The following is a 25,029-nucleotide window of genomic DNA, read 5'->3' on the forward strand; positions in this document are numbered from 1 at the left end:
CAGCTCCGCGCCCAGCACAGGAACAACGTGGGTGTCTCACGGCGCTGTACAGTGCCTGTGCAGCCCCGCTGCGGGAGCAGCCCGGGGGCGCGATGAGGCCGAGCACACGTCTGGGCCTGTCCTGTTCAAAATTAAAGGTGCATCTCGTTTGTTCTTCCCGTTTCCTCGCTTGTGTTCCCTCTGGCCCACCCGCGCCGCCGCACAACATGGAGATGGCAGCGGGCCCCGGGGGAGCAGGCGCGGGAGGAGGAGGAGGAGGAGGAGGAGGCGGAAGAGGTGCAGGAGGAAAAGGAGGGACGGCGCGGCCGAGCGCTGACTCGAGGCCTGCAGCGGCCCCTGCCCGGGCCCGGGAGCTCGGGGGCGGCTGCCATGGGCAAGCGGGTGGCGCTTGTTCTCGCCGGCTGCGGCGTCTTCGACGGCAGCGAGATCCATGAGGCGTCGGCGGCGCTGGTGCACCTGAGCCGGGGCGGCGCGGAGGTGGGAGAGGGGCGGCGTGTGTGTGAGTGTGTCAGTGTGTGTCTGTGTGAGTGTGCGCGCGTACGTGTGTGTCTTTGTGTGGCTGACTCTGTGTGTGTCTGTGAGTGAGTGTGTGACGGTGTGTGTGAGTGTGTGTGGTGCGCATGTCAGTGTGTGTGTCTCTGTGTGTGTGTGTGTGTCAGTGTCATTGTCCGTGTGTGTGTGTGAGTCTGTGTGTGTGTGCGTGTCAGTGTGAGTGTGTGTGTGTCAGTGTGTCTGTGTCATTGTCGGTGTGTGCGTGTCAGTCTGTGTCAGTCTCTGTGTGTGTGAGAGCAGCCCGGTGTGTCTGTGCCTGGTGCCTTTGCCCCCCGCAGCCCCCACCGGGCTGTGCCCCCGCCGGGGGCCGTGTCCCACCCTGCGGCTCCCGCGGGCTGTGGGGCCGCAGCCCCTCCCGGGTCGCGGTGGGCTCTGCGCCCCCACTGCACACTGCAAAAGTCTGTTCAGCCATAACCTCTCCCCTTATGTTGTCCCCTGGCCTGTTTTATTCATTCCCCGCCCCAAGAGATGCCCGTCCCCCTGGCAAGAGCTGAGGTCACCCGCGGGCGGCAGGACGACACCGAGAGGGGATCTCATGTAGGCGTATAAATATCCCAAAGGCAGGTGGCAAAATGTAGACTGTCGAGATTATCTTAAGTCAGGATGCTCGTTGATGTAAGATCTTTCTGTACTTTCAAGCTTTGTCAGCAAGAAAGGAGGCCCGGGCAGTGGAACAGGCAGCAGGCAGCATCTCTGTGTCAAGGATATTCGGGAACTAACAAGTTTAAGGATCAAGATGGTACTGTATATCAGTAGAACAGAGAGCAGTTAGCATCCCTTACTCACGGGCGTCGTGGAACTAAAAAGCCTTAGGGATGTATTAAATCAAAGTCTCGATGTGTGTCTATGTATATGTCGCTAGCTTGGCAAAACACTCGAGGTCCATGTATCCTATAACTGAACTATATTGATCATAATACTGAAACTCATGCTTACAGGTCAAAAAGGCCCTTCCTCTGAGTGCTTGTAGAGGTTATGTAACTTGTATGCAAATTACTACCCAGTCACAAGAGAAGGGCTGTACTTGGAAAGTTACTAACTCTAAATTTCTGTGTGTAAATAATGGCACAAAAAGTCTGGTGGATGTGCTTGCTTAGTGGAATTCCACTAAATACCCAGGCTTGCACAACTCTGAAATAATCAGTGCCTCTCTTGAGTGTGTAATTATTGGCCTATCGCATACTGGGTAACAAATTAAATTTTGTGGCAACAATGCCTGACTTTTTGGTGGTGGCCAGTAACAGAACAAGGAGCAGTGGTCATAAACTCCTCATAAGGAGGAGCTTCTTTATGTTGAGGGTGGCAGAGCACTGGAACAGGCTGCCCAAGGAGGTTGTGAAGTCTCCCTCTCTGGAGACATTCCAAACCCACCCGGACATGTTCCCGTGTGACCTGCTCTAGGTTACCCTTCCTTGGCAGGGATGTTGGGACTGGATGATCTCCAGAGGTCCTTTCCAACCCTAACAATTCTGTGACACTATGAGCCCAGGAGTGAGGAGTGCCTGGAGGCCTGTCCCTGCTCCTCTGGCTGCAGGAGAGCTGAGGATGGATTCAAATCCTTGATCCTCATTCCAGTTGTTTTTGCAACCCTTGCTGGGGTTCACCTGCTTGTTTTTTGTTCGCTGTTTCTGTGCTCCTTTTGGTAAATTGGAAGTTCTCAGAGAACCTGGGCCAGGACACAGTGGTGTGCTTTGGTCCTGTCTTGGCTTCAAATGGCAGGACGTGGTCACTGTCTGTCTACGTGTAGCTGCACTCAAGTGTCTTGGTTAACAACAGCACCTTGACATTTAGCACGAAATTGTCATCTCTGAGAAGTCAGCAAAGGAAGCTTCAAAGCAGACATGAGAAAACAGCCCCTGCAGCACGCCTTTCACAGAGTTTTATATTTTGATGCAGTGATCCCCTCTTGTGTCTAATCAAAATAAGTTCTTCTGTGTTTTGTTTTTCCTTTCTGGTACCAGTGTTCTAGAACAGCTGGTAACTCTTAGTGTCTGCACTAGAAATGCTTGTAAAATTTGCATCTCTAACTTTTTAATGTCAAACTTTTTTGCACTCTCATCCCATAACAGTTAAGAGCAACCTTTCTTCAGAGTCAGCTGTGTGTCTAGTGCGGCTGCTGATATAAAATGTGGTTTTCTGTTTGTCCTTGGGGGTGTCTTCAGGGGAAAGGCAGGCCACGGCAAAATCAGTAAGCTTAATGTTGGCATAAGAATGCACTCCTGTCAAAACGCTGCAGGAATAGGATGGGGAAAATGGCTGTGTTTACCCATCCTAATATATCCTATGTCACTTTAGATACTTAATGTGTGATAGATCCATCCTGTGCAATACACTTAATATAGACTTCAAGGACAAAACATGTTTTCATTAAATGATCTTTATTGTGACCAGTATTTATGAACTCTGTTTACATTCACAAAATGCTTTATATCTCTACTAGGTAAAGATATTTGCCCCTAATATTGAGCAAAGGGATGTAGTAAATCACCTAAAAGGGAGTCCAACAGAAGAAAAGAGAAATGTGTTAGTTGAAAGTGCCAGGTTGGCAAGAGGAAACATTCAGGATTTGGCTGAACTGAAAGCTGGTGAATTTGATGCAGTCATTTTCCCTGGTAGGTACTCTTAAAATTATTTGTGTTTTTTTAAACTCAGTATATTTGTTAATTATAAAGTTATTAAGTTCACTAACTTAAAATGCCAGAGTGTTCTTTTGGTATTAAGTTATGCATCACACGTTCCTTCTTTCTAAAGATTGGTGAAAACTTCAGTTACCTACTTGCTGACAAGAACACTGACCCAAGTACAAAAATAGGGTCAGAACTTGGTATTATCTGGCATAGCCTTAATTTTAGGGTCTCTGAAATTGTTGGCAGAATAGCAGGTTGTCAAATAAGTTATATTCCCTGTCAGATGTGAGTATATTCTGTTTTAATAATGTATCTGCTCTGCTGATGATCAGGTTATACTAAACATGTCTATGGATAATTTTTTATTTAATGGCCACAAAATTGCCTTCCTGACAGAGGTAATTGTAATCACTTTTAGAAATGAGAAACCAGAGCGTCATGAGGAAATTATGAGCTGCTGAAAATCACTTTTCAGAATATTCATAGTACAGTGAAATCGTGATTGGGCCTAAATGTTAATTTAGAGTAAGGCCTGCAGAGGGAGCTTGTGTATAATGCAGAAGAACATTCTGCCAGCACTAAATTATGTGGCTGATACCAGGGCTGATCAGGGCGGGAGTTGGGGCTCACAGATGTTTTCCACGTTAATTTCATGCTCTTATAACCCAGGCTCGGGGGGTTGCTGTAATAACTGTTAGAGGGAAGTAAAACCTATTAAGTTTGAAAATTAAAATCTTACCTCAGAGATTTCAGATAACACTTGGAAGTGAGCAAACTGGGAAGGGAAAATTACTAAAAATGCAAAGCTTCTTGATGTTGTTCATTGAAATACTTGTGTAAATTTGTGTGTTTATTGTAGAAAAGTTGATGTCGTGCACATTGCATAAAGAATCAAGTGTAATAAATGGCTACAGTTACTAATAACCTTACTTTGATTATTCTGATGGTTATAAATCCAGCAAACAAGAGGGCTGTAAAAATAAAATCTGCTTGTACAATTAAATGAAGAGTAAATGCAAGTAGAAAGACAAAACAGCACCGATTTTAATAGGAAATGATGGTATGATTCACAAGTTTTTTGTCTCAGAATATCATATGTTATAATTTCCTTTTTATGAAAAATACCCTTTGTTTTTATTGTGTTAATCTCTTTGGGTTTAAGTCTAAAAATAATTCTCAGGAAGGAGAGGTGTCCTATAGTTGCTTAAGTATCAAAACTTGAGTGTTGATTACTTTCCAGGGTCAAATCACTGTTTGCATTACTCCTGTGAATGACACACCTCTGCTTTTAACTACTATTGGCCTTCTGATCCCTTTCTTTCTTGTTAAGGAGTGTATAACAGATGATGCAGCATGGTTAAGCTTTCTGGCCTGTTTGTAACCTACATGGTATAAAAAGTGTGCAGTTTAACTTTTAACATTGTAAACCCATCATTTACAGGTTACAGTTACATCATTAGGCTTTCACTGCAGTAACTTAACAATCATATATATGCCAGGATTATGTTGTACAAAAGAGTCTGGTATTTAATTTAATGGCTTTTAGCAGTCCCTTACATTTGAGTGCTTTTTCTCTTTTTTTAAGGTGGTTTTGGTGTAGCAAAGAACCTGTGTTCCTGGGCTGTAGATGGCAAGAACTGTACTGTCAATGAGCACGTGAACTCCACACTCCAAGCTTTCCACAGTGCTAAAAAGCCCATTGGTTTGTGCTGTATATCACCAGTTCTGGCAGCTAAAGTCTTTCCTGGTTGCGAGGTTACGGTTGGCCAAGATAAAAATGTAGATGGAAGGTAAGAAGGAAATAGAGGAAGATGGTTTACGTGGGAATTAGGATATGGACAGTCTTCTCCTAAAGTCTCTATTTATTGTGCAGTGTGAGGGCTAATGAGTCACTGAGCTTAGCATCTATTGGTCCTAAAAGGGACAGATCAAGTGGCTTTTACAGGATCTTAACTGTGCAAACATGCAGGTGACTAGGGATATCAAGTTATTTTTTCATATTCCATTCATGGCAATTGAGTGGTAGATTTTAGCTCATCCTGAGTGAGAGAAGGAATTTGCATACCCAATGCCTTTGAAGGCCATGATTCGTCTTACAAATGTGCCAGTGAAGACTGGGCATTTGGCCAGCTGGCATTCAAAAACTTGGTACCCTATGGTAATTTGAGTGGCTGTTTAATTTGCATCTGTGGGCTTTTGTCTGCTCATGGATTTTAATAAAGTTTTTCTGGTCACAGTGGTTTGGGGCCAGTTTAGGGGAGGCAGATGAGAACAGGGCCTGGCAGAAGTCAGTGCTGCTTCAAGGACTGTCAACTCCCAGTAAAACTTCTGAATTAAGTTTACCAGCAGCAGCAGTGAGGGATTGTATCTGTTCCTCCTTTATCCTCAGAAACCAAAAAAATTTCCTCTGCATAATCCCAGAGGAAGACCTTACATGGATGTGTTGGAAAAGACGTGATATGTCTGTCTGCATGTTCACTTGGCTTCTCTCAAACCTTTGAGTATCTGTTATGGTTACACTTGCTATCATTTCCTAAACTTCCTGAAAGATGGTTAGAAGCAGAATTGTGCCTTCTGACATACTGTGGCTCTGCATTTCAGGCCTTGTTTTCAAAGGTATCAAATCACTTGGTGTGTCCATAGGGGATGGGAGAACCTGACAGTAACACCCTCTTTTAACTCAGTTGTCATCGTCACCTAAAAAGTCACTTATATATTACTGTAATTCTGTCATTTTAGTTACTTTGGCAGACCTTTATGGTTGTATCATCTCTTTATGTTAATTAAAGTCTTTTTATTTACAGATTTCCTGATGCTGAAACAGCATCTGCTATAGCAGAGCTTGGATGTAAGCACATTTGCAAAAATGTAAATGAATCCCATGTGGATAAAGCCAATAAAATAGTTACTACCTGTGCTTTCATGTGCAAGGCTCCTCTGCATGAAATTTTTGATGGAATTGGAACAATGGTTCAAGAAGTTCTGAAACTTGCCTGACTGGAAGCATGCAGAATTCTGCAAGAAAATCAGTGTAGCTAAGCATAAGCATTTAGCTCCCTTTGATTGTATGAATAAAATAATGCAACTGCTAAACTTCACAGTTCTTGGGGCTCTGGTGTGGTGTGTTATTTTTTGGTTTTGTTTTTTATGAGCAATGCTAAGTTTATCCTATTTATTTATCTTCTAAAATAGAAACTATGTGTTGAAGGTGATTTTTTCTTATAAATCCAAATGTATTCAGTCTTGAAAAGATAGTGCAATGGGGTTTTATCACATCACTAGTGAACATCAGTAGTTCACATTTGCTGTTACTCAGCTGTAATTACAGGTGAAATAGCTGCAAATGAATCCGTTCACCTGCAGTATAGATGAGTAAATCAAGTCTGCTTTATAATCAGACGGGGAAAAGTATGGGGTCGTTTTTTTTCTTCCCTGGTATGTCTTTAAGCAAGTATAAGAAGTGGACTCCTGAAATTTTTGCAGAGCCCCTAGGTAAGCCAACTTTATAAAACAAGATCCAGCACAAACAAAATCATTGTATGTGGAAAATGCACAAGTTTTTCTCTAATAAATGAAGTAATTTGAGATTTAGCTAGTAAAATGAGTTAGCTTTATATCATGATTTTTATTTATCAAGTTTAGTACCCTGAAGAAGATACATTTTATATATGTTAGAACACATGCTTTGATGTTACAAATGTGAACAAAGGTTGTCAACTTCTCTTAGAAGCACAATCTGTCAAGGCTTTATAGTCCTGAAAGAACAAAAACATTCTTAGAATTCATTATCAAGGTGTTGATTTTCACTGTGGACACTTAATTATTTTGTATCAGAAGTGTTCTGGTGCTCACAGGTCTCTGTCACTCATGCCAAGTGTACTGCAGCCTAAGCTTTGCTGTGCCTGAAATATTCTAAACTGTCATCATGTGCTGATTGTGTCATGCTGAGCAAGTGCTTTGTAACTGGAGCAGGAATAAAACAGGAACAGGTCTGTACTACAGAGCAGCCAACAGATGGAACTGGGAAATTAATGCTTTTATGACAAGGACTGTTGAGCTGTCCCTCTTGCTCAGCAGCTGGTGTGATCAAGATGGGCACTAGGCTTTAGCTCATCAGTACAAAGCCAGTCATTACACTGAGCCTGACGCGTTGCAGAGGATCAATTGCTACTACTCTGTACGTGCTGTGTTTATTTTAGCAGAAATGTCAAAGCTCATATGTAACAGGTGGCCTCTTCAAGGAGGCTGCAGAGATAAATATACAGAAATACATATATAAAGGCTTTATTATTCTCTGCCCTTCTAACAGGAATGATTTTCATGGACACAGCATTTCCATACTCTTCTAGCATTTGGATTTCCCGTATGGAGTTATTTAGGAGAAGCAGAACATAGATTTTTGTCAGAAGAGCAGGGAAATTTTTGTCACGCGCAAGCAGTGAGTGCTCTGCCTCTAGAGGTACAAAGGTAGCTGAAGTTGGCTGTGCCAGCAGAGAATCTTCGGTTCAGCCTGACTGAGCTATAATGGGTAAATTATTTACTTAGTCAAAACTTATGATATTGGACTGATCATGGTTCTTGTGTTACAGAATTATTACCTAAAAGTGCTTGAATCACTAAATAAGAGTTTGTCCTGAATTTCGTGTTTGCTTTGTGAGCAGCATCTAGCTGTTGGCTGGAACATTCAAAAGAAGTGCAGCTTCTCTGAAAGTGCTCTAGCTGACTGTCCTGATAGCAATGTACTCAACATAGAACAGTCATCTACTTTTTCCAGGTTATACACGGTCTGTATAATGCCTTCTGTGGCTTCTGCGGGCAGGACACTGAGAGCATTGGATTGAAACTTTTTCTCCAAGTCCTCCTTTTTCAGAGGTTTCCTCCAGTGTCCATAGAACGTATCGCAGCGGTCACCAATGGTGTTGCCATCCCGAAGTGTGACACTCACTTCGCAGTACAGGCTCTCAAAGCTGGGTGTGTTATCAGGAGGGTGCTCCAGCTGTGTTTTGCGGAGGAGCTCCTGCAAGGCTGGCCGGTGAATTTTCTCACTGGTGAAGGACTGGACTGACATGCTGCCATCCAACAAAGCAGAGCATGCAACAAACTGGAAGGAGTGTCGTGCTTCATGTTCTGAGGCTGGGCTGGGTCTGTTCACATATTCGACCTTGGGGACTTTGAGAATGACTTTCTCAATATTTTCAAGAGGGAACAAGTTGCCACTGCTCTCCCCAAGCTTCCTCCTAACAGAAGATGCTGCATCAGCCACCCAGTGCGTTCCAAGATGAGCAGGAAAGCGTTTGATGGCCACATCTTGCTGGTCCAACAGCCAGGGGTAGGACTGCAAGGCTGGCAGAGTCTGTGGGTTATAATCTGTATAAAAGGCACCTATCCCTGACTCCATGTCCAAGATCTGTTTGTTTCCTTGAAGGCCCCGTGAAGCTAAGCAAGCTGCTTCCAGTCCATGCTTGGCAGCATTGCCAATGTGGAGGGGCTTTGTTTGAGTTGCTGCATTAGCCAGTGGGGCACCTGCATAGGAGGCAGCAATAGCCAAGGCATTTTTACATCCCAGCTGGTCAAGAGCTAGCAGTTTAGCACAAGCTGCTGCACTCCCCATTGTACCAACCACGGTCGGTGGGTGAAACCTGAGAAAACAAAAATGTTCACTGCTGTATTGGACCATAATGAAACATACATTCAGAATTCACGTGTGGACATAACTGAATGAGTTGTCACTTTTCTCCAGGAACAAGTTAAACTGGAATAGTACTACTTGCAATAGGTCCTCCCCAGAAAACAATTAAAATGCTAGCAATGCTCATAGTTCAAAGAATATTGAACAGAAAAATGGCAAAAGCATCACAGTTTATAATCATTATAAATTATCTTAATATAGTCACATATAAATTTAGTATTTATCATCCTAACTTCAATTTATGTATTATTATACATCTAGAATAATTTACAGTCATCTCTAAATTACAAATTTCAGGGGAGGTGAGTTTTGTTACTCTGAACTAGTTTTGCAAAATCAGTAGAAAGAACAGACAGAAAAAGAAGACAACTAGGCTATCCCACACTTCAAGGCTTTCTCCTAAGCACACCCCATCTTCTTGGGCTCTGCTCTGAGCCCAGCACTGGTGACTCCTTTCTGCTGAGAGCAAGCCACTGTTTGCAAGTGAGGCATGATTGTATATGTTTGTAAACAACTGAAATTTCTGATGCTAAATGTTGCTCTTTTGCTGCTGTTTTGTATATGTAGGGAGATCATCACCTCCTTGTGAACTGGTCAGTACTTTCAAAAAGTAATTATTAACTAAAGCATAAGGAGTCAGGTAAGTGTATTCACATTTAAGATGAACCTTACCTAAATTTTCAGACAAACAGCGTAGAAAATATGAATAACTGTGCCATCTGTATTTTATCTGACCTGTAATTAAGTATACTAACACTGAGAAAACAACCTTCCACTCAACTTTCTAGTTGAAACATTTCTATGTACCTTTTTGGGATATTCCTGGCTTCACTGGAGAAGCGCAGCAGCCTGCCTTGCACTTCGATGCCCACATTGAAAGCTAGGAGCAGATCAAGACCCGAGATTTTTTTGTTCCGTGGAAAGGCCTCTGAGAGAGCAATCACAGCAGGGAGCACAGTCCCGGATGGGTGTGTGGCTGGATGCCAGGTATCATCAAAATCCATGGAGTGCACCTAATGAGAAGAGAAGCATTGATTAGCCATTAGAAATGAACTCTGGCTTGGCAAGGTTGGCTCAGTTAAATGAAATGACTGTAACTGGTATAAAAAGGTACCAAAGAACTAGATTTTGCTGAAAATGCAAGCTTTCAAAAGTCTTTTAAAGACCTGTATTCCCAATATGGTTCCCTGAGAAGTGGCAATGCAATAAAGATCTTGCCTCAAAGGAGTATAATTCTAATTCAAGTTGCACCAGCTTAAAAGTAGTATGACAAGGATTCTTTTTTCCTGCAATTGGTTTTTGCTGCTTTAATTAGACCTGTATAATTAAACCAGCAGTTCTAGGCCCGCCATGTGAACAGTGAATTTTCACTTCACCCAAAACATAATGGAATATAAACACAAATTACTTCCCCAGTGCTGCAACTGAGGCTGCCATTAGGACTCACACCATAGAGCTGTAGCAGTCAAAGCCATACTGCTAATTGAAAGTTTTATCAGAACAGCTTCTCTAGTGCAACCATCCTCAGGCAATAGGCACAAGTCTGCAAATGGGCAGGAGACTTTAGCCTGAATTTTCAGCACACCAAAACAAGACCTGTCACATAAAGAACAAGACTCCCTCTAGTTTCTGGGAATAGGAGAAAGCTACAGTCTTAATACTGGGATGAGCTGCTTAGCCCAAGAAAGTATCCTGAGCGGTGATGCTCTTAACCATGCCCAGAGCCCTGCTGCTCAGGAAGATTTTGGGTATTCCCAGCATGATATATATGTGGCTACTGTTCTGGTAGCAAACAGCTCCCAGCAGTGCAGGCAGTGTTTGTAATGTACAGATTATCAGACATGTTCCCTACCTGCCAAAGTTTTGAGAAACCCTGAGGACCCAAGAGAGTCAGGGTAATTTTTAATAGCATAGTAAGAATTAATACTTAATTTTAATAATTAATTTATAATTTAATAATTAATTTTAATAGCATAGTAATAATAGCATAGTAATAGCATAGTAATAATTTTAATAGCATAGTAATACTTCCAAAACTGACCTTAACATCTATTTACCCATGTGTTACTTCAGAGCAAACTGGAAAGGTGGTCAGGCTCCCCACTGCTCAGGATTTGCCTTGTAATACTGGGAATATGCACTTTTGAGAACTGTGTTTCTGAACAGATAGAAGATAAACCAGTCTCTGCCTTAAAAACTTTGATACCATCTGGGAAGATACCCTGTGGTGCAGGATAAGGAAAGCTGTGCCCACTACCTGGTAAGCTGGGTTTCTGGCATCTTCAGTAAGTGTTTATAATTAACCTGTGACCCATGTAAACTGAAATGATCATATACATGCTAACAGCCAGATTTGAATACCGCAAGGGCTGCTATGAGCTGAGAGGTATGAGATCTCATTTCCAACATAATTTTCTCTACATTGGAAATGAACTGTTAAATTGGACCTCTGATTTTGTTGTCACACTAATTTAAACAGGCTTAATATTATCATTTCCTTGGTTGGTCACCTTCCCTAGTTTTGCATAATTGCCAAATTTGTCTACCCCACCTCTTGTGCATCTTTCAATTTCAAATGGTTTCAGCTGCAATCTGAATTTAGACAAATGTCTGGGGAGTCAGTTATTGCTTTAATGACAAAAAATGTGTCCAAAAGATATAATTGGCTTTTGCAAACTGCGTAACTGAAGATTAAATTGCCTTGTGATATTATATGTGTGTGTATCTGCATATGCATCTGTCTGTGTTTTTCTGTAAATACACTTTGCCATTTGGCATAATATTTGGATCCTAGTGAAATCAGTGACAGCTAGAGTATCTCTTTCTAAGCAGCTGTAGCAAGGTTGTAGCAAGCTGTAGAGTTCTGACCTTTGAAAACAGTGCCAGGTCCCACATTAAAGGTAAGGGATGCTGTTGATTTTGATCAGGTATGTATTATAGTTTAAACTCAGTCTCATTGGAATGAAACTGAAGCACATCAGGAGAACAGTCTAGGAAAGTTTTGTAAGCTTTTTGGAACATTCTGTTCTCTCCAGAGCAAGAATGGCACAAATCAGTGTGATTTAAAAGCAAATAAAAGAGCATCCCTTACAGCCACTCCATTCACAAAAGCTGCATACAGAGAAGGCAGTCGGAAATCCAAGTGGCCCCAGATGGTACTGGATAAATCTGAGCTGTAGATCTGAAACAAATTTGACATCAGTTAATTCACAGTCCTGAATCTACGGATAAACGTGTGCAGTATCTCTGATGTAACCAAGACCAGACCATACCCTCTTGGGACTTAACTGCTCCCTTATATGAGAAAACATTGTTCTTGCAGAAGGTATGAAAAGAAACTCAGTCTCCTGTTGGCTTATGTCCTGTTCCACTCAAAGAGAGCTCAAGGGGCAAATCAACACTATCCACCTGGCCACTCAGTACCTTTACAAAACCTCTGGCCATTGATAGCTCTTCTTACAACCCATCAACAGTTCCCTCAGAATCACAGAATCAATTAGGTTGGAAAAGACCTCTGAGATCATGAAGTCCAGCTTAAATGATTAGAGGACTGGAAGATATCCAGTTAAAAGTGTTGGGTTTCTGTGTTTCGGTAAGTCCCTGAGTAAACGATAGATGGCCTCCTCATGCTGCAAATTGAATAAAAGGGCTTAAACTACCATGGTTTGGAAAGGGTTGTTCTCTGTGGGAGGAGACCTATCAGCATGCAGAGCTCTGGAGCACAAGTCCATCTGTGCACACCTGAACAGTAAAACAGTGAGCTAAATTCCTCCTCATTGATGCACTCCTGTGTTGGAAGCATTTTTCCTCATGGTCAAGTCCTCCTCTTGTTTAAGGAGAGCAAGACTAGAGAAGAAACATGGCTAATGTATCTTAGACTAAAATTATGTTATATGGACTGGAATTAACCCACTACTAATTCTCCATCCCTTGAACAGTCCCTTGATTTGAAGAGCTGGTGATATGTGATGTTTACTTTGCTAATGTTTTTAATAAAATCTCATAGGTGAAAGAAAGGAAGGGATTCTTACTTGTTTGCAGAGGCGGATCTTAGCATACAGACCGATATGCAAACTTTTGCCCAGAGTGAAAAGTAACTCAAGCACTGAAGTTTCCTTGTCTCCAGTGGGAAGATCACCATGTCTCTCTTTCCATCCACAAAAGAATTTCACCATGGTAAAGTTTCCTTTATATAACCCAAATTTTCCCTTGCTTTACTTAAAGCTAAACCTTAGAGTGTGCTATAGATGCCAGACACCTTACCTTACTATACTGTGTCACTTTGTGGCAGACCTCGGTGCTGGTACCCAGAAGCCCCACTCCAAGGGTATCCAGAATCATTCGCTTGCTTCTCTGAATTACTTGGTCTGTCAAGTGATTTGCATTCAAACCATGAATCACACTGGCAAAATTTCCTGTAACTGTCTGGGAAGGGAAAAAATAAAGACAAAGAAGAAGTAGATATTTATCTATATTTAAACTCTATTTTTTCTGTCTTTCCTCTTTTTTTTTTTGCTTTCAGTTTTGGGCTACTGCTTAGCATGTTGGCCATTTCTGTTGCCCTGCCCCTGCTTACATGAATTGCATCAGCATAACTAAGGTTTGAATTCTTCCTCTTTTTATTCCCATAAATGCTACTGTGTTTTTTATTCTTTATTTATACTTTCATGATCTGTTCTGCATTTCTTCTTCTTTCTCCCTGACTTGAGTCCTCAAAACTATGCACTGCAGTTGCTATAACTTTCCAAGATTACCTCTCTCTCTCTCTCTCTCTATCATCTCTAATGACTATTCACACACACACACACACACACACACACACATATTTAAAAAATAGAAGTAAAAACCATCTGTCTTTCCATAGCACCTTCTTATTGCTATTGAAGGCCATGAGAAAGTGACATTTCAAGCCAGTGCAAAATTTCATCTCCCTGATTAGCAGCATTACTATCCCAAATCTTGCTGGGCTTGGAACTCAGTGGGAGACAGGACTTGGCAGCTCTACCTTGCACATGTTTCTCTTAGTTTCCAGCTTCCATTAAATTCACTCTCAGCTGGAGTCCCAGCTTTTCTCCAAGGCAAGATCTTGCCTCTTTGAAAAGCAGTGGCTCCTTGTTCCTAGATCCTGCTGATCTAGAAATTATATACATTTATTTTCCTCTGCTCTTAAGCATTGACCTGTTAGGCAAATTAAACCGGCTTCTTGGCTGGAACTGTCACCTGCTGTTAGTATCTGTATTAGAAAGTAATCTACATCTTCTCTTTTTGGACCATTAGAAATGTACCCCTCTGTAGGTATACATTATTTACAATCAGTTTATACACAGTTTCTTTTGTGTACTAGCATTACTGGACCCATATCTTCTCTCTTTGGAAATTATCTCTCTACATTTCACCTCATCCTTCCCCTTCCTTTACTCCCCTGCACACAAATCCACACGAAGTTAAAGTATTTCCTTTTGACCTTCATTTTGCTAAGTTAAAAAAACCAAACTATGCTGTTCTCCCCTTTATAATACAGACTCAGCTCTACTATGCTCATATCTTTTCATTGCATGGTTCACATTGGATTCCTCTTTTTCTAGTAATGATGACCAGAATGGTAACCATTAACACAGACAAATTCTCACTCAAGCCTTGTACTAAAGCCTTAGGATTATCTTGAAGCAGCAGTTACAGGCAGTTTAAAGCAGGTGTACCACATATCCCATAGTGTCGTGTACACCTACTAAAACATACAGAGTGAGGATATGAAAGCTTAAACAGAGAAGTGCATCTCACAATGCAAAGAAACAAGACAGTACCTTTGCCCACATCTTGCAGGGATGGCGCAAGGTCCCAGGGAGACCCAGCAAACGAGTGGTGACCAGTGAGCAGGGGAACTCACTCTTGCACTATTTATATGTGTCTGTCTGGGGCGTGGGAAGAAATATTAGGCCTTTTTTCTTGCTCATCTTGTCTTGCCCATTTCCTCCTCTGCCTGGAAATGTCTTTTTTTCTTCACTTTCAACTTTCCTCTGACTACGTGTTTCATAAACTGCTGGGACTTGTGTGATAGGACTTAGCCAATCAGGTTCACATGTTGTGTAAATTGATATATGTAATACTTCATTACCAGGTAGAAACTGATATATTCATTCAAGTGTGTTACATTTGGTAGCATGGAGAGGTGTACAGAACCACAATAATCCATGGATAACTCTACTGGTTGGGAAACCAATCAGCCCAGTACTACACTACAGGATGAGAAAGGCTGTTGTAGCTTAACCTGTTGTTTGCTTTTTTTCTTCTATTGCTATATGTCTTCTCTATAATACATACAATTCATACATGGGAAATGTATGCCATAAGAATTTCAGACCATAAATTGGATTAAGGCAACTCTTGGCACTTAGTAGTGTTTTAACAGCAGGAATGTGTTAGCAATAGGTAGTGAGAAATCTCTGCCCATCCCATTAAGAAGGGAGCAGAACCCCAGAGGAGTACAAATAGGGGCCACTGAATAATTCTGAGGTAAGTAAGAAATGTACGTCTGAAGTTTGGGAACCACCTGTATTAGAGATCAAGTCTTCTTGGAATTGCAGCCTTGCACTCTCATGCTTAAGTGCTGCCTAAAATTTAGGCTGGGAACCTCAGTTCTTTATTCAGAATAGCTTCAAGTAATTTTGTAAAGCCTCATCCAATCCCTGATTGCTTCCAGGCAGACAACAGCATGAGTCTAGAGGTGAAGTTAAGCATGATTTCAGTGGTTTTAACCACTACAGAAAGTCCTGTGTCAGGCTGCATCCTCTCCCTCACCTATGCCTGGATACATAATTCTCCTTGACACCAGCACTAATATGCTGAGTAGACCCCTTTCTGAGCCTGTCCAGCCTGTGTCCAGAACTAGCTCAGTGATTCTCAGCCATCAGGTTAACTGCATTTCATTCCCTTGGAAATGCAAAATTAAATCTAACAGCACAAGCAGAGGGAGAGAGGAGTAGGGCAAGGACAGGTAAAAAGGGAGGAGAGGGGTTCAATTGTTCCCCAGGAAGCTCTAATCTGGACATTTGTCTATTTTGCCTGTGTTTTAGCGAGTTTTGCTTTTGGTTGTCATCTTCAAGAGCTTAACTTGATGCTGAAAATTGCACTGGGTACCAGAGTGCCTTCAATGATAGAAGCAGTGATGAGTCAGTTCATGGATATAGCCAAAGAGCTTGAGGCCCACAACTCCTAAAGCCCAGCCCTATAAACACATACATAATTTTATACAGGCTAACCTGCATTATATATAGGTTTCCATTTAAACCCTTGTCCTGTTTTCCTTTTAAATATGAGCAGCTGTTCAGCAAGGCTGAACCTGTTGCCACACACATTTCTCTATGAGTATGTCAGTTCCCTCGCTCATGCATGCATAACTTGTACCTACATCAAACATCCCAGCACATTTCCTAGTTCCTGAGTGAAATGTGTGCTTTGGCCAAATTCTGAACCCATGGGGAGGGAGAGGCAGAATGTGCATCAGTTCTTCTTCCTTGCCCCATGTATTTCCACACTGAGAAAAACTTCTGGGGTAGCCTGGATTTTCTGAAGAGTTTTCTTTGGTGCTGATGAAATCCAGCCCACATAACAGCATTGTTTACATTGACAAGGCTGGCAATGGTTAGAAAAGTTAAAAGGAGGCAATGCTATTAGACTGAAAAAGGAAAATAATTTGGTAACCTTCACTTTTTTTCTTTCAGGTCATTCTTCCCTTTGGAAAAATGTAAGGAAATATTCAAATTCCAGAATCATAGAATCACAGAGTGGCTCCACCAGGAAGGGATCCTCAGAGATCATCTTGTCCCACCTACTGCTCTAACAAGACCATCCAGAGCAGGATGTCTAGCACTGTGTCCAGTTGGGGTTTGAGACTACACAGCACCTTTTGGCAACCTGTGACAGTGTTTGACCATGAAAAGATATTAAAACCCCAAAGTCAGTCCTCTTTCAGTCATCTTTTTCCTTTACCTTTGGTATATCCTTTATAATCCCATTCCATTTCTCATTTCTTCTTCCTCCCTAAGTGAGAGGAGTGCCTTTAATCCCATGATGAGACTCCAAAGTGAATTCAGATGGGAGTCAGAATTTGTGATGTGTCTTGCAATTTGATGTGCGGTCACATGCTGCTAGCCAATCTCAGATATGTGGTCACTTCCTCCTTGATTGCAGGGGACACCCTGCAATGCAATAATAACATCAATACTCTTTATGGACTGAACTGAGATATTATGGAGAAGTGACTTTTGGTTAAAAAAAGAAGTGAAACATAATTGTTTAGGAGAGCAATTTCCAAACTGTGGTCTGCAGACTTCAGAGTCAGGTGTACACTATAGACTGTAAGGGAAAGGAAAGCAATACAATTATCACAGCAGGGGGAAGAGACCTCTATACACACTGCTGTACTTCCACAGGAGAAGTCCTAGGGATCTAAACAGAAGAAGGTGGAAAATCAGTGACTGAGAGTTTGGTACAGGCTGTCCCCCCTTCTTTCTTCTTTGACACAATATGCATGGTTCAGCAAATTGGGTAGACAATTGGTCAACTAGTGAGCATGGTGGAAAGACAAACTATGTTCATCTAAATGCCATTTGCAACATTGTGAGCATCTACACTAAAGAGCTGTGTTGATTACAGAACAAGATTTCAGAAAACCAGTGTCCCACAGAGTCTATTTTCACCTGCTGACATCACATTTTCAAGCTGCTTTTTCCCTTCTTTTGCCTCGAGTTATTTTAGGCTAAACTCTGCCCACACCTGCAAGCTGTATGTTTGCAATTGAAAGCAATTTTGGCCCTAGCCTTATGCTCCTTTTGTTCTAAAGAAATACAAAAAGTTAAGGCAAAATACAGAGTCCAGGCTTCATTCTCTCTAAGTCAGCTTTGAAGAAGTAACTTCATTAATGGCCTGTGCTAAGATGGGGAAACAGGAGGCAGGTGCCAATGTGCTCTGTTTACAGAGATTCTGGTGTTGCTGAGGGTCTGGAAACAACTTAAAAGTGCAGAACCTGATCCTTTTCCCTCCACTGGGATATTTTAAGTACAGTAAAAATGTGAGAATCTTAGCAAATGGTCTGGAATAGGTGGTTTTATCAGCCATACAGCCATAAATCTTGTGATCCTGTAATTCTGCACCACTATCATTATTGTCTCCTGTGACTCTTTTTCCTCAAGCCTACCTTCCCATGTTTCTCCCAACAGCAGTTACTGAATCAGACAGCAATAACACACAGCAAATGTAATAGGCAATTATTGCGCCATGAAATGTATCATTCTAGAAATTTCTAGCCTATGGTAGTTCTCTTATTCACCTACTTGCACAACTAGTGGCAAAGCAGTGCAATCTCTGAGATGTTAACATCACCCTTATTTCCTTTTTTCCAATTCCCCACAGCTAATCTTGAAAGTGCCCAGCCATATTCTGGTAAAGGTTGCTACGAGTTAATGTACTAGGCCTACATTACACTGTCCTTCCTGCCTTCCTTAATTAGCAGTTCTGTTCCTAAAGGCAAGACCTCAATGTTCATTTGAACTTGTAGATGCTGGTTTTCTTAAATGAGTTGTAAGACAGTGGTACCAGATATTACTGGGATATTCCGGTAGGATAGCATTCAAGAAAGATTGATCATTTCCATATAGACGTACTATGAACAGGGTTCAAGCTGCTCCACTAGTAGCAAAAGCATGTTTGAAGCCAAAGAACATGTTGCTGAATGATTATTGCAGCTCCAACATAATTTATGGAGTAGTGTGAAGAGACCTGATCTATAACAATGTAGGAAGACATCGCAGTACCATTAAATTCCTGTTGACCCAGTGTGAATTTTAGCTGTCACCAACACTATAGCCTTTACCTGTTTTACTGGTGCCAGCACTCAGGTGCTGGCAATGGAAGGCACTGCACCATACTAGGCTACCTCAGATTCACAGCTCAGGAGGAGGAGCTGTAGGGGAAGGTGACACAGCCAGCCTCAGTCGCCCGTAAACCACCTCTGCACCCTGAGCTACCACCACTTCTCCATGTGATGCCTCACAGACATGTTCCCAAAGATTTTCTTCATCTCATTGTAGCTTCCCACTCTATTTTCTAAAGAAGTAAGGTTCCCTGGACTAGTAGCAGGTGGCTATATGGTTTCTATGTGATATGACTTCCAGCATGAATAATAGCAGTGGGCGTGGGAGATCATGTAGGTTTTCTGTATTCTGTGCATAGACTTTGCCATAACTTCTCCGTGTTGATGCTTTTGGCTGCTTGCAGCAGCCTATAGCACACATTGCTCTCTGAATCAAAGAGCAGCAACGATGTCTATATTTTGTGGCCAAAATGCAGCCAGATGTCATTACAAGACTTATGTTATTTGGGGAGATGATAAAACTTGAGTAGCATAAATTCAGAGTTTGATTAGTGGAAACCAAATTAGCAGGAGCACATGTGAGTGATATGGAAATTTTAATTAAATTATCAGCAGAACTCCAGTGGTGCAAATGAGGCATCAGTCACTGTGCTGGGCTGCTGCATTGTACATGAAAGGGTACCCAGCAAAGTGATCCTTCTGATCATTTCAGAGTGAGCCCAGGTATCAGGCTGTAATGGGTCCCAGAAAGGCTCTGTTTATGGTCCAGTGGGGAGATGTAGTATCAAGATGTAGTATACAACAAGCTTAACCATTAACTAAGGGATAAAAGAGCCTCTCTGCATCTAAACTACTACTTATGTATGGAAGGGCTAAAATAATATATAAAGCATACACAGTAAAGCCAGAATGAATAATAAAGCAACATTCTTCAAAGGGAAACAGGCTTTGGGAGAAAAAAATCACTTAATTTTTTTGGAGTCCGTAATTTACCTGTCAGCAGCTGCAAAAGACTTTAGACAGGTACTGAGAGATGCTGTGTGGGTTAGCAGAATTGTTCCTCCTGCTTTCACTGCAGACATTTGCTTGCCTGCTATCAGCTTAGTCCCTCCCAAACATAACTCCCCTGAAAGGATTTCAACAGTAAATCACGTTACAAAAGCCACTGAGTACTTGTTGCTAATGGATTGCTTATTCTACAAATTTGTGCCATGGTTCGATTTTCCTCCCTCCTCTCAATTGCTGGACAGCAGCAACTGCTCAAGACAAGGAGCCCTCAATGAGGACCCTGAGGCAGCCTGGGTATCCCATGAGTGACACACATGCTGCTCTTGAGCATCTCTTTTGGGCCACTCCAGCAACTGGAGAAAGACTATTTTCCCTCACCTGTGGTTTCACCTAGCTAGATCATGCATTTTCCATCCCGATGTATTTCAAAAGTGCCAAGGAATTTTGCAAAACAGCCTAAAATTACACTTTCAATGCAGCAGTCTCTGATTTACAGTACAATTATAAAACATGTCATGGTAGTTATTAGCTGTGAGATTGAGTATTAGAAGTTTCAGGCTGTAAACATACTGAGGAATTTTTAACTGTGATTGTATATTCACCTTTAAAGAGAAAATGGGCTTAATTACACCAACATTTATAAAAGGGAGAAATAACAGCAAAAATGGAAGAAAGGTTAAATTTGAAGACAAGAGCTGTGAATACATAAAACACTTATATTATTACACTTCTAACTGAACATCGAAGCAGAAGCTAATGAATTGATTTAAATTGGTCCTTTTACATAAGTAGCATTTGAAGAATTTTGTGGTTTAGAATTTATAATGACACTATTTTTCCCTATGATTACTCATCTTTAGTATAGCAGATTCAACCAGATGCAGGAAGAATTCAAAATCAGGAAAAATAACTACTTTCACTAAATTATAGTAATGATCACCCATGTTGACTCTTCAGTGTCAGCAGGGTTTAAAACAATTCACCTGAAATTAAACCTACTGCCAGACGTAATGGACAGTATTTTATTTACCTTTTCCCTCGATGCAGTAGTTGGAAGATGTCCCTCCTTATGTGGCTTGGATGTTGCAGGGTCAATAGAGTTAGCTGTAAGGAAAATAATAAAACATTTAGGTTCCATGTGTTTCTTTTTAAAAGGTCATAGTGAGAATAGATGGTGTTAGTGGTGCTACTGACTTTGGTAACTAATTTGCATGGTACAGTGCCAGCACTATGATTTTAGGGTATACATAATAAGGAAATAAACCATTCTTATTTCTCCTTTCCACAATTAGAAGATTTCTCCATTTCTGCAATCTGGGTATTTCCATTTGTTATCAAATTGGGCAGTTTGAAGTCTGTTTTGAAGTCCATGTTTTCTTTGGGGATTTATTTTCCTTTTTTTCTTTCCTTGATGGGGTATGGTATTTTTTTAAACTCAAGTGGGGGAGTCCAAAGAGAGAGGAGCTGCACTTTTCCCCCACCAACTAATTAAATGAGTCTCACATGAAAGAATACTGAAATGTTATGGCACATCATAAAATGCCAGCACAATTGCAGTGGGGTGTAAGTTACCATGCAACCAACAATCCACAGGGTAGGGCCAATGCAATGCTGTTTCACTGCATAAGAAAAAAAGGCAGCTACACTGGGTGGCAACTTTTTGGAGGCAGTTTGCTGCCCATGTTGCCCATGAAATTAAAAATAAAGCTGTGTGGTTTTTAGCCTGATCCACCCATCGCTGCATTGTGCTTCTGCATTCCCTTGCAGCTGCTGCTGCCAAAGGAATGGCTTCTAAGGAGGAACAGGGTGGTTAATACTGAGAAGTAGATTTTCCCCACAGTTTCCTGTTATCTCCTCCTCCTACCCTTGGCAAGAGGACAACTCCCCACCTGCACAGCGCAGCCCAGCGCTGCATTGCCCCTTTTCTTCCTGTGATAACAAGGGCTGGGCATGTTTCCCCACGCTTTTCTACTCCATGCAAATTTGGGAAGTTGTTTCAGTCAAAATCAATTAGTAAAGGTGGATGGCAACAGTGAATGAGGAGATAAAAGAGATGTGTAACTGAATGAAAATACAACATGGCATGTCTCACAAGAACACTGGAAAAGTATGATTTTGTGGGGCAGTGAAAAGAAGGAAGGGAAAGAAAGGAAAAGAAGAAGGGGAAGAAAGAGACCCCAAGTCCTTATATATTGCCATTTTCTAAGATCCCCTGATTTCTCCCAGGTCTCCTCTTCCAAGGCTGCAGAAACATGCTTTTCAGCAACACTGAGAAGCTAAGAAATCCCTTCTGTCTGGGAAGGGAGAACTAGTGCTAACATCTCATGCCTTCCTCAGCAGCAGCAGGCTGAGACAGGAGAGGTCCCTGTCCCTAACTCCATGAAATGAAAGGCAACTGCTCCAGCTGTTCAGTGTTTTAGAAGGAGCTAGTACACTGCAGTGCAGAGCAATGTACACAGAGCTGTTTGATGGAGGAGTAACCAGTTGGCCCAGAGAACCTCTTCAATGGAGCCTCAACTGGTACCAAGCTTGGCACGGCAGTAAGGTCCACACCCTCTGCCATAGTCCACTTGTCATTTCTGATCACTCAGTGCATGCTGGCCCTTTGCTGCTTGGCATGTCTCCCTGAGACAGGGTTATATGGCTTTTTGTCTGCCCTCATTTTCCTTGCTGGAAGCATTTGGGTTGCTTCTTCCTGGTCCTCTGCACAGTAGAGAGCAAATCAAAATACCCATGGGGGCTGTGTCCAGCTGTTTGGCACATCTGGAGCAGGTTGATGGCTGCTCTTAAGATGTGGCTGAGAAGAAAAACCCCAAATCAAACAAACAATCCCAAGAACATAATTCCTTCCTAGGATCAGACTGTTCTCACACGTTGATGGTACTCACGGTCCTTTCCTATAGGTACAGATATCTTTGTTATCTGGCACCTGTTAAGGCAGCTGCTCCAAAATTTGCAATTTTGCATCATGCATCCAAACTCAGCCTTCATTCTTCTGTCCCAGGAGGATGTGTGCTGTGGAGCCCTCCATGAGACTGTAGGTGAGCAAAGGGGAAATATTCATGGGCATGGAAGGAGAAAGGGCTTGCAGTCAGACCTCTACATAACCTCCTTGTGTTCACAGAAAAGATGGGAAAGAAACCATGGCTAAGGAAGGGAGGAAAGTATCTCTTTGTAACTATTGCATGGAATACAGTATCATTTAATGTGATGCTATGTCCAGATAAAGTCAAACATGGGGTGAGCTTGCTCACTGACTCCAAGTGAGTAATATTGGTAAGTCTGTGACCACTCCTCCTTCCTCTCATATTCTCATAGGTCAGCTAGGGCAAGTCTTGCCAACTTCCCATAACTTTATTAAAAAAGTCCACTCCAGTTTATTTCCTAAGCATGGATGGCACACTGATGCTGGAAAATGGTGATCTTGGGTCAGACTCTGTGGGGCTAGCTGGAATGAGACCATGACAGAGCTGGCATTAGTGTTGGAGTGGCACTTGGGAAGCAGAGAGCCCTCTTTTTTCTTACCTCTCACAAGTCATTAGCCCAAATAACCTCTGTTAGGGTGGGTGCTTCTGAAAGAGGACCTGGAGCTTCAGACATATTCAGGAAAAAAGTGCAATATTGAGGGAGGAAGCTGAATTGGAGAATCTGCTTCTGGTCTGAGTCAAAGTGTGGTCAATCCCTGAGAAATTCCTGTAAGGACATGGAAGTATAGGCTTCAAAGGTTCTCATAAGAGGGTGGGCAGCATATATAGGTGGTTGGGGTTCCTTCCTTCATGCCATTACACCACAAAGAAGCCTGTAGTGGAGAGACCTGGCCCAGAGGTCCCCATCAACCACATCATCTCTGAGTATCCAGAGCATGCCCACAGGCTTCTGTTGTTCCTGTACTCTGAGAACCACATGACAGCCTTCACAGGAAGAACAGGAAAGCTCAGCAATCCTTACTTTCAGGTCAGGCATTCCTGAATGTTTCTGAACAAGTTAGCTCATCTCAGACAGGATCTGGTTACATAGGATAGAGCAACACACAGGTTATCACAGTCTGTGGTGGGATACCAGTCAATGATGGAGCCATCACTTCTCTATAGCATGAGTATCATCCACAGCAGGCACTCCAGCACAGAATCCAACCTCACACTTGTTAACAATTGATGCAATTTTAAAAACTGCATGTATTTGGGATTTCTATTGCTTTAACTTTTCTGTTTCTGTATCTATCCTCAGGCTTCCCACTTCCCACATTTTTATAATGATAAGAGTGAGAAACTATTATAGTAAAAACTTAATTTTTCAGTTGACTATATGGTTTCAAGTGGTGATGGCTTTAAAAGCAAAAAACAAATGCTTCAAGATTCTAGATCATGCGTTGAGAGAAATATATGAATACAAATCAGGAGTTAGTCCATACTGGGAAATATAAATTATTGATAAATATATAAAAGACAGAAGATAGAAAATATTAACATCTTATTCCTTTAGAGTGCCACAAAATTATACTTGCATGAAGCCATTAGCCCCCAAAGAGTTCCAATTACATGAAAGACTGACTGAAAATCTGTCATGTGCCTACTCTCAATGTAGGTCAGTGTACACAGAAGGCAAAACTGAAGGAAACTTAAGGGAAGTTATCTTCCCCACCTAGAGAAACTCTTGCCTGAGGTTCTTCTGGAATTTAGATGAAGTCTTAAGTTAAAATTAAACATGATGAGATGTCCACATGGACAGTGACCACATAGGGAAGGGTGCAGCTTGGTATGACCTTCCTTAAACTGAAAAAGTTTGGTGCAGGGTGAAACACTTGAATTTATCCATCCACTTTGCAAGCACAATTATGACATAGGTAGGCAAAGTCACACTAATGGCAAACACAAATTAGGCATGGAAGAACAGGAAGAAGAGCATGTGAGCAAATGAGCAACAACTAATCTTTTTTACTCTTCTGATGTCCTGTTTACTCATAACTGAATCATACATTTTAAACATTCCTTGGATAAAGAAACACATTAAATACACCATGTATGACAAATACAGAGAAAAACTGGAGAGGATTTAGAGGATCCTAAAAGCAATAATAGGTTTAGAAAGCATGGCCAGTGAAAGAGGTATGAGGTTTATTTAGCTTAGAAAAGAGGTGTTCCATTTCACACCACAGCTAAGCCAGGCCAACCACTAGTTCTTGTCTGGCACACTCCCTAGGCCTTGATGAAATGAAGTAAATCAGCAGAAAACTAATTTTCTTATTTATTTGACTGTGTCTCCACTTTATCTTCTGAACTGGT

At 41.8% G+C, this 25,029-nt stretch overlaps 2 protein-coding genes across 3 annotated transcripts; one reads left to right on the forward strand and one right to left on the reverse strand.

Annotated features, from left to right (window-relative positions):
* Positions 1 to 251: 251 nt before the first annotated feature.
* On the forward strand, positions 252 to 6,282 carry LOC139669386 (glutamine amidotransferase-like class 1 domain-containing protein 3, mitochondrial). Its single transcript, XM_071549864.1, has 4 exons — positions 252 to 477; positions 2,993 to 3,164; positions 4,765 to 4,969; positions 5,984 to 6,282. Exons 1-4 carry the CDS (start codon positions 370 to 372, stop codon positions 6,174 to 6,176), a joined length of 678 nt encoding a protein of 225 aa, XP_071405965.1. The 5' UTR covers positions 252 to 369; the 3' UTR covers positions 6,177 to 6,282.
* A 456-nt stretch (positions 6,283 to 6,738) lies between these two features.
* ACOD1 (aconitate decarboxylase 1) lies at positions 6,739 to 20,915 on the reverse strand. Of its 2 annotated transcripts, none has more exons than XM_071549842.1 (6): positions 20,778 to 20,915; positions 16,858 to 17,066; positions 13,132 to 13,289; positions 11,960 to 12,049; positions 9,676 to 9,881; positions 6,739 to 8,818 (listed from the first exon to the last, which is right to left on the reverse strand). In XM_071549842.1, exons 2-6 carry the CDS (start codon positions 16,886 to 16,888, stop codon positions 7,864 to 7,866), a joined length of 1,440 nt encoding a protein of 479 aa, XP_071405943.1. In that variant the 5' UTR covers positions 16,889 to 17,066; positions 20,778 to 20,915; the 3' UTR covers positions 6,739 to 7,863. The 2 variants fall into 2 exon arrangements, with proteins under 2 accessions (XP_071405943.1, XP_071405952.1); XM_071549851.1 differs by having other exon boundaries at positions 13,132 to 13,293.
* Between the last annotated feature and the right edge of the window lie 4,114 nt (positions 20,916 to 25,029).

This window comes from Pithys albifrons, chromosome 1 (genome assembly GCF_047495875.1).
Source record: "Pithys albifrons albifrons isolate INPA30051 chromosome 1, PitAlb_v1, whole genome shotgun sequence".
Classification (NCBI taxonomy): Eukaryota; Metazoa; Chordata; class Aves; order Passeriformes; family Thamnophilidae; genus Pithys; species Pithys albifrons.

Coding starts and splice junctions, on each gene's coding strand:
- LOC139669386 (XM_071549864.1), top strand. CDS start 370: ATGGGCAAGCGGGTGGCGCTTGTTCTCGCCGGCTGCGGCGTCTTCGAC. Junction 3,165..4,764: donor TGATGCAGTCATTTTCCCTG/GTAGGTACTCTT, acceptor TCTTTTTTTAAG/GTGGTTTTGGTGTAGCAAAG. Junction 4,970..5,983: donor GATAAAAATGTAGATGGAAG/GTAAGAAGGAAA, acceptor TTTTATTTACAG/ATTTCCTGATGCTGAAACAG.
- ACOD1 (XM_071549842.1), bottom strand. CDS start 16,888: ATGGAATGGGATTATAAAGGATATACCAAAG. Junction 9,882..11,959: donor CTTTTGTGAATGGAGTGGCT/GTAAGGGATGCT, acceptor TCTTCTCATTAG/GTGCACTCCATGGATTTTGA. Junction 8,819..9,675: donor GCCAGGAATATCCCAAAAAG/GTACATAGAAAT, acceptor TTGTTTTCTCAG/GTTTCACCCACCGACCGTGG.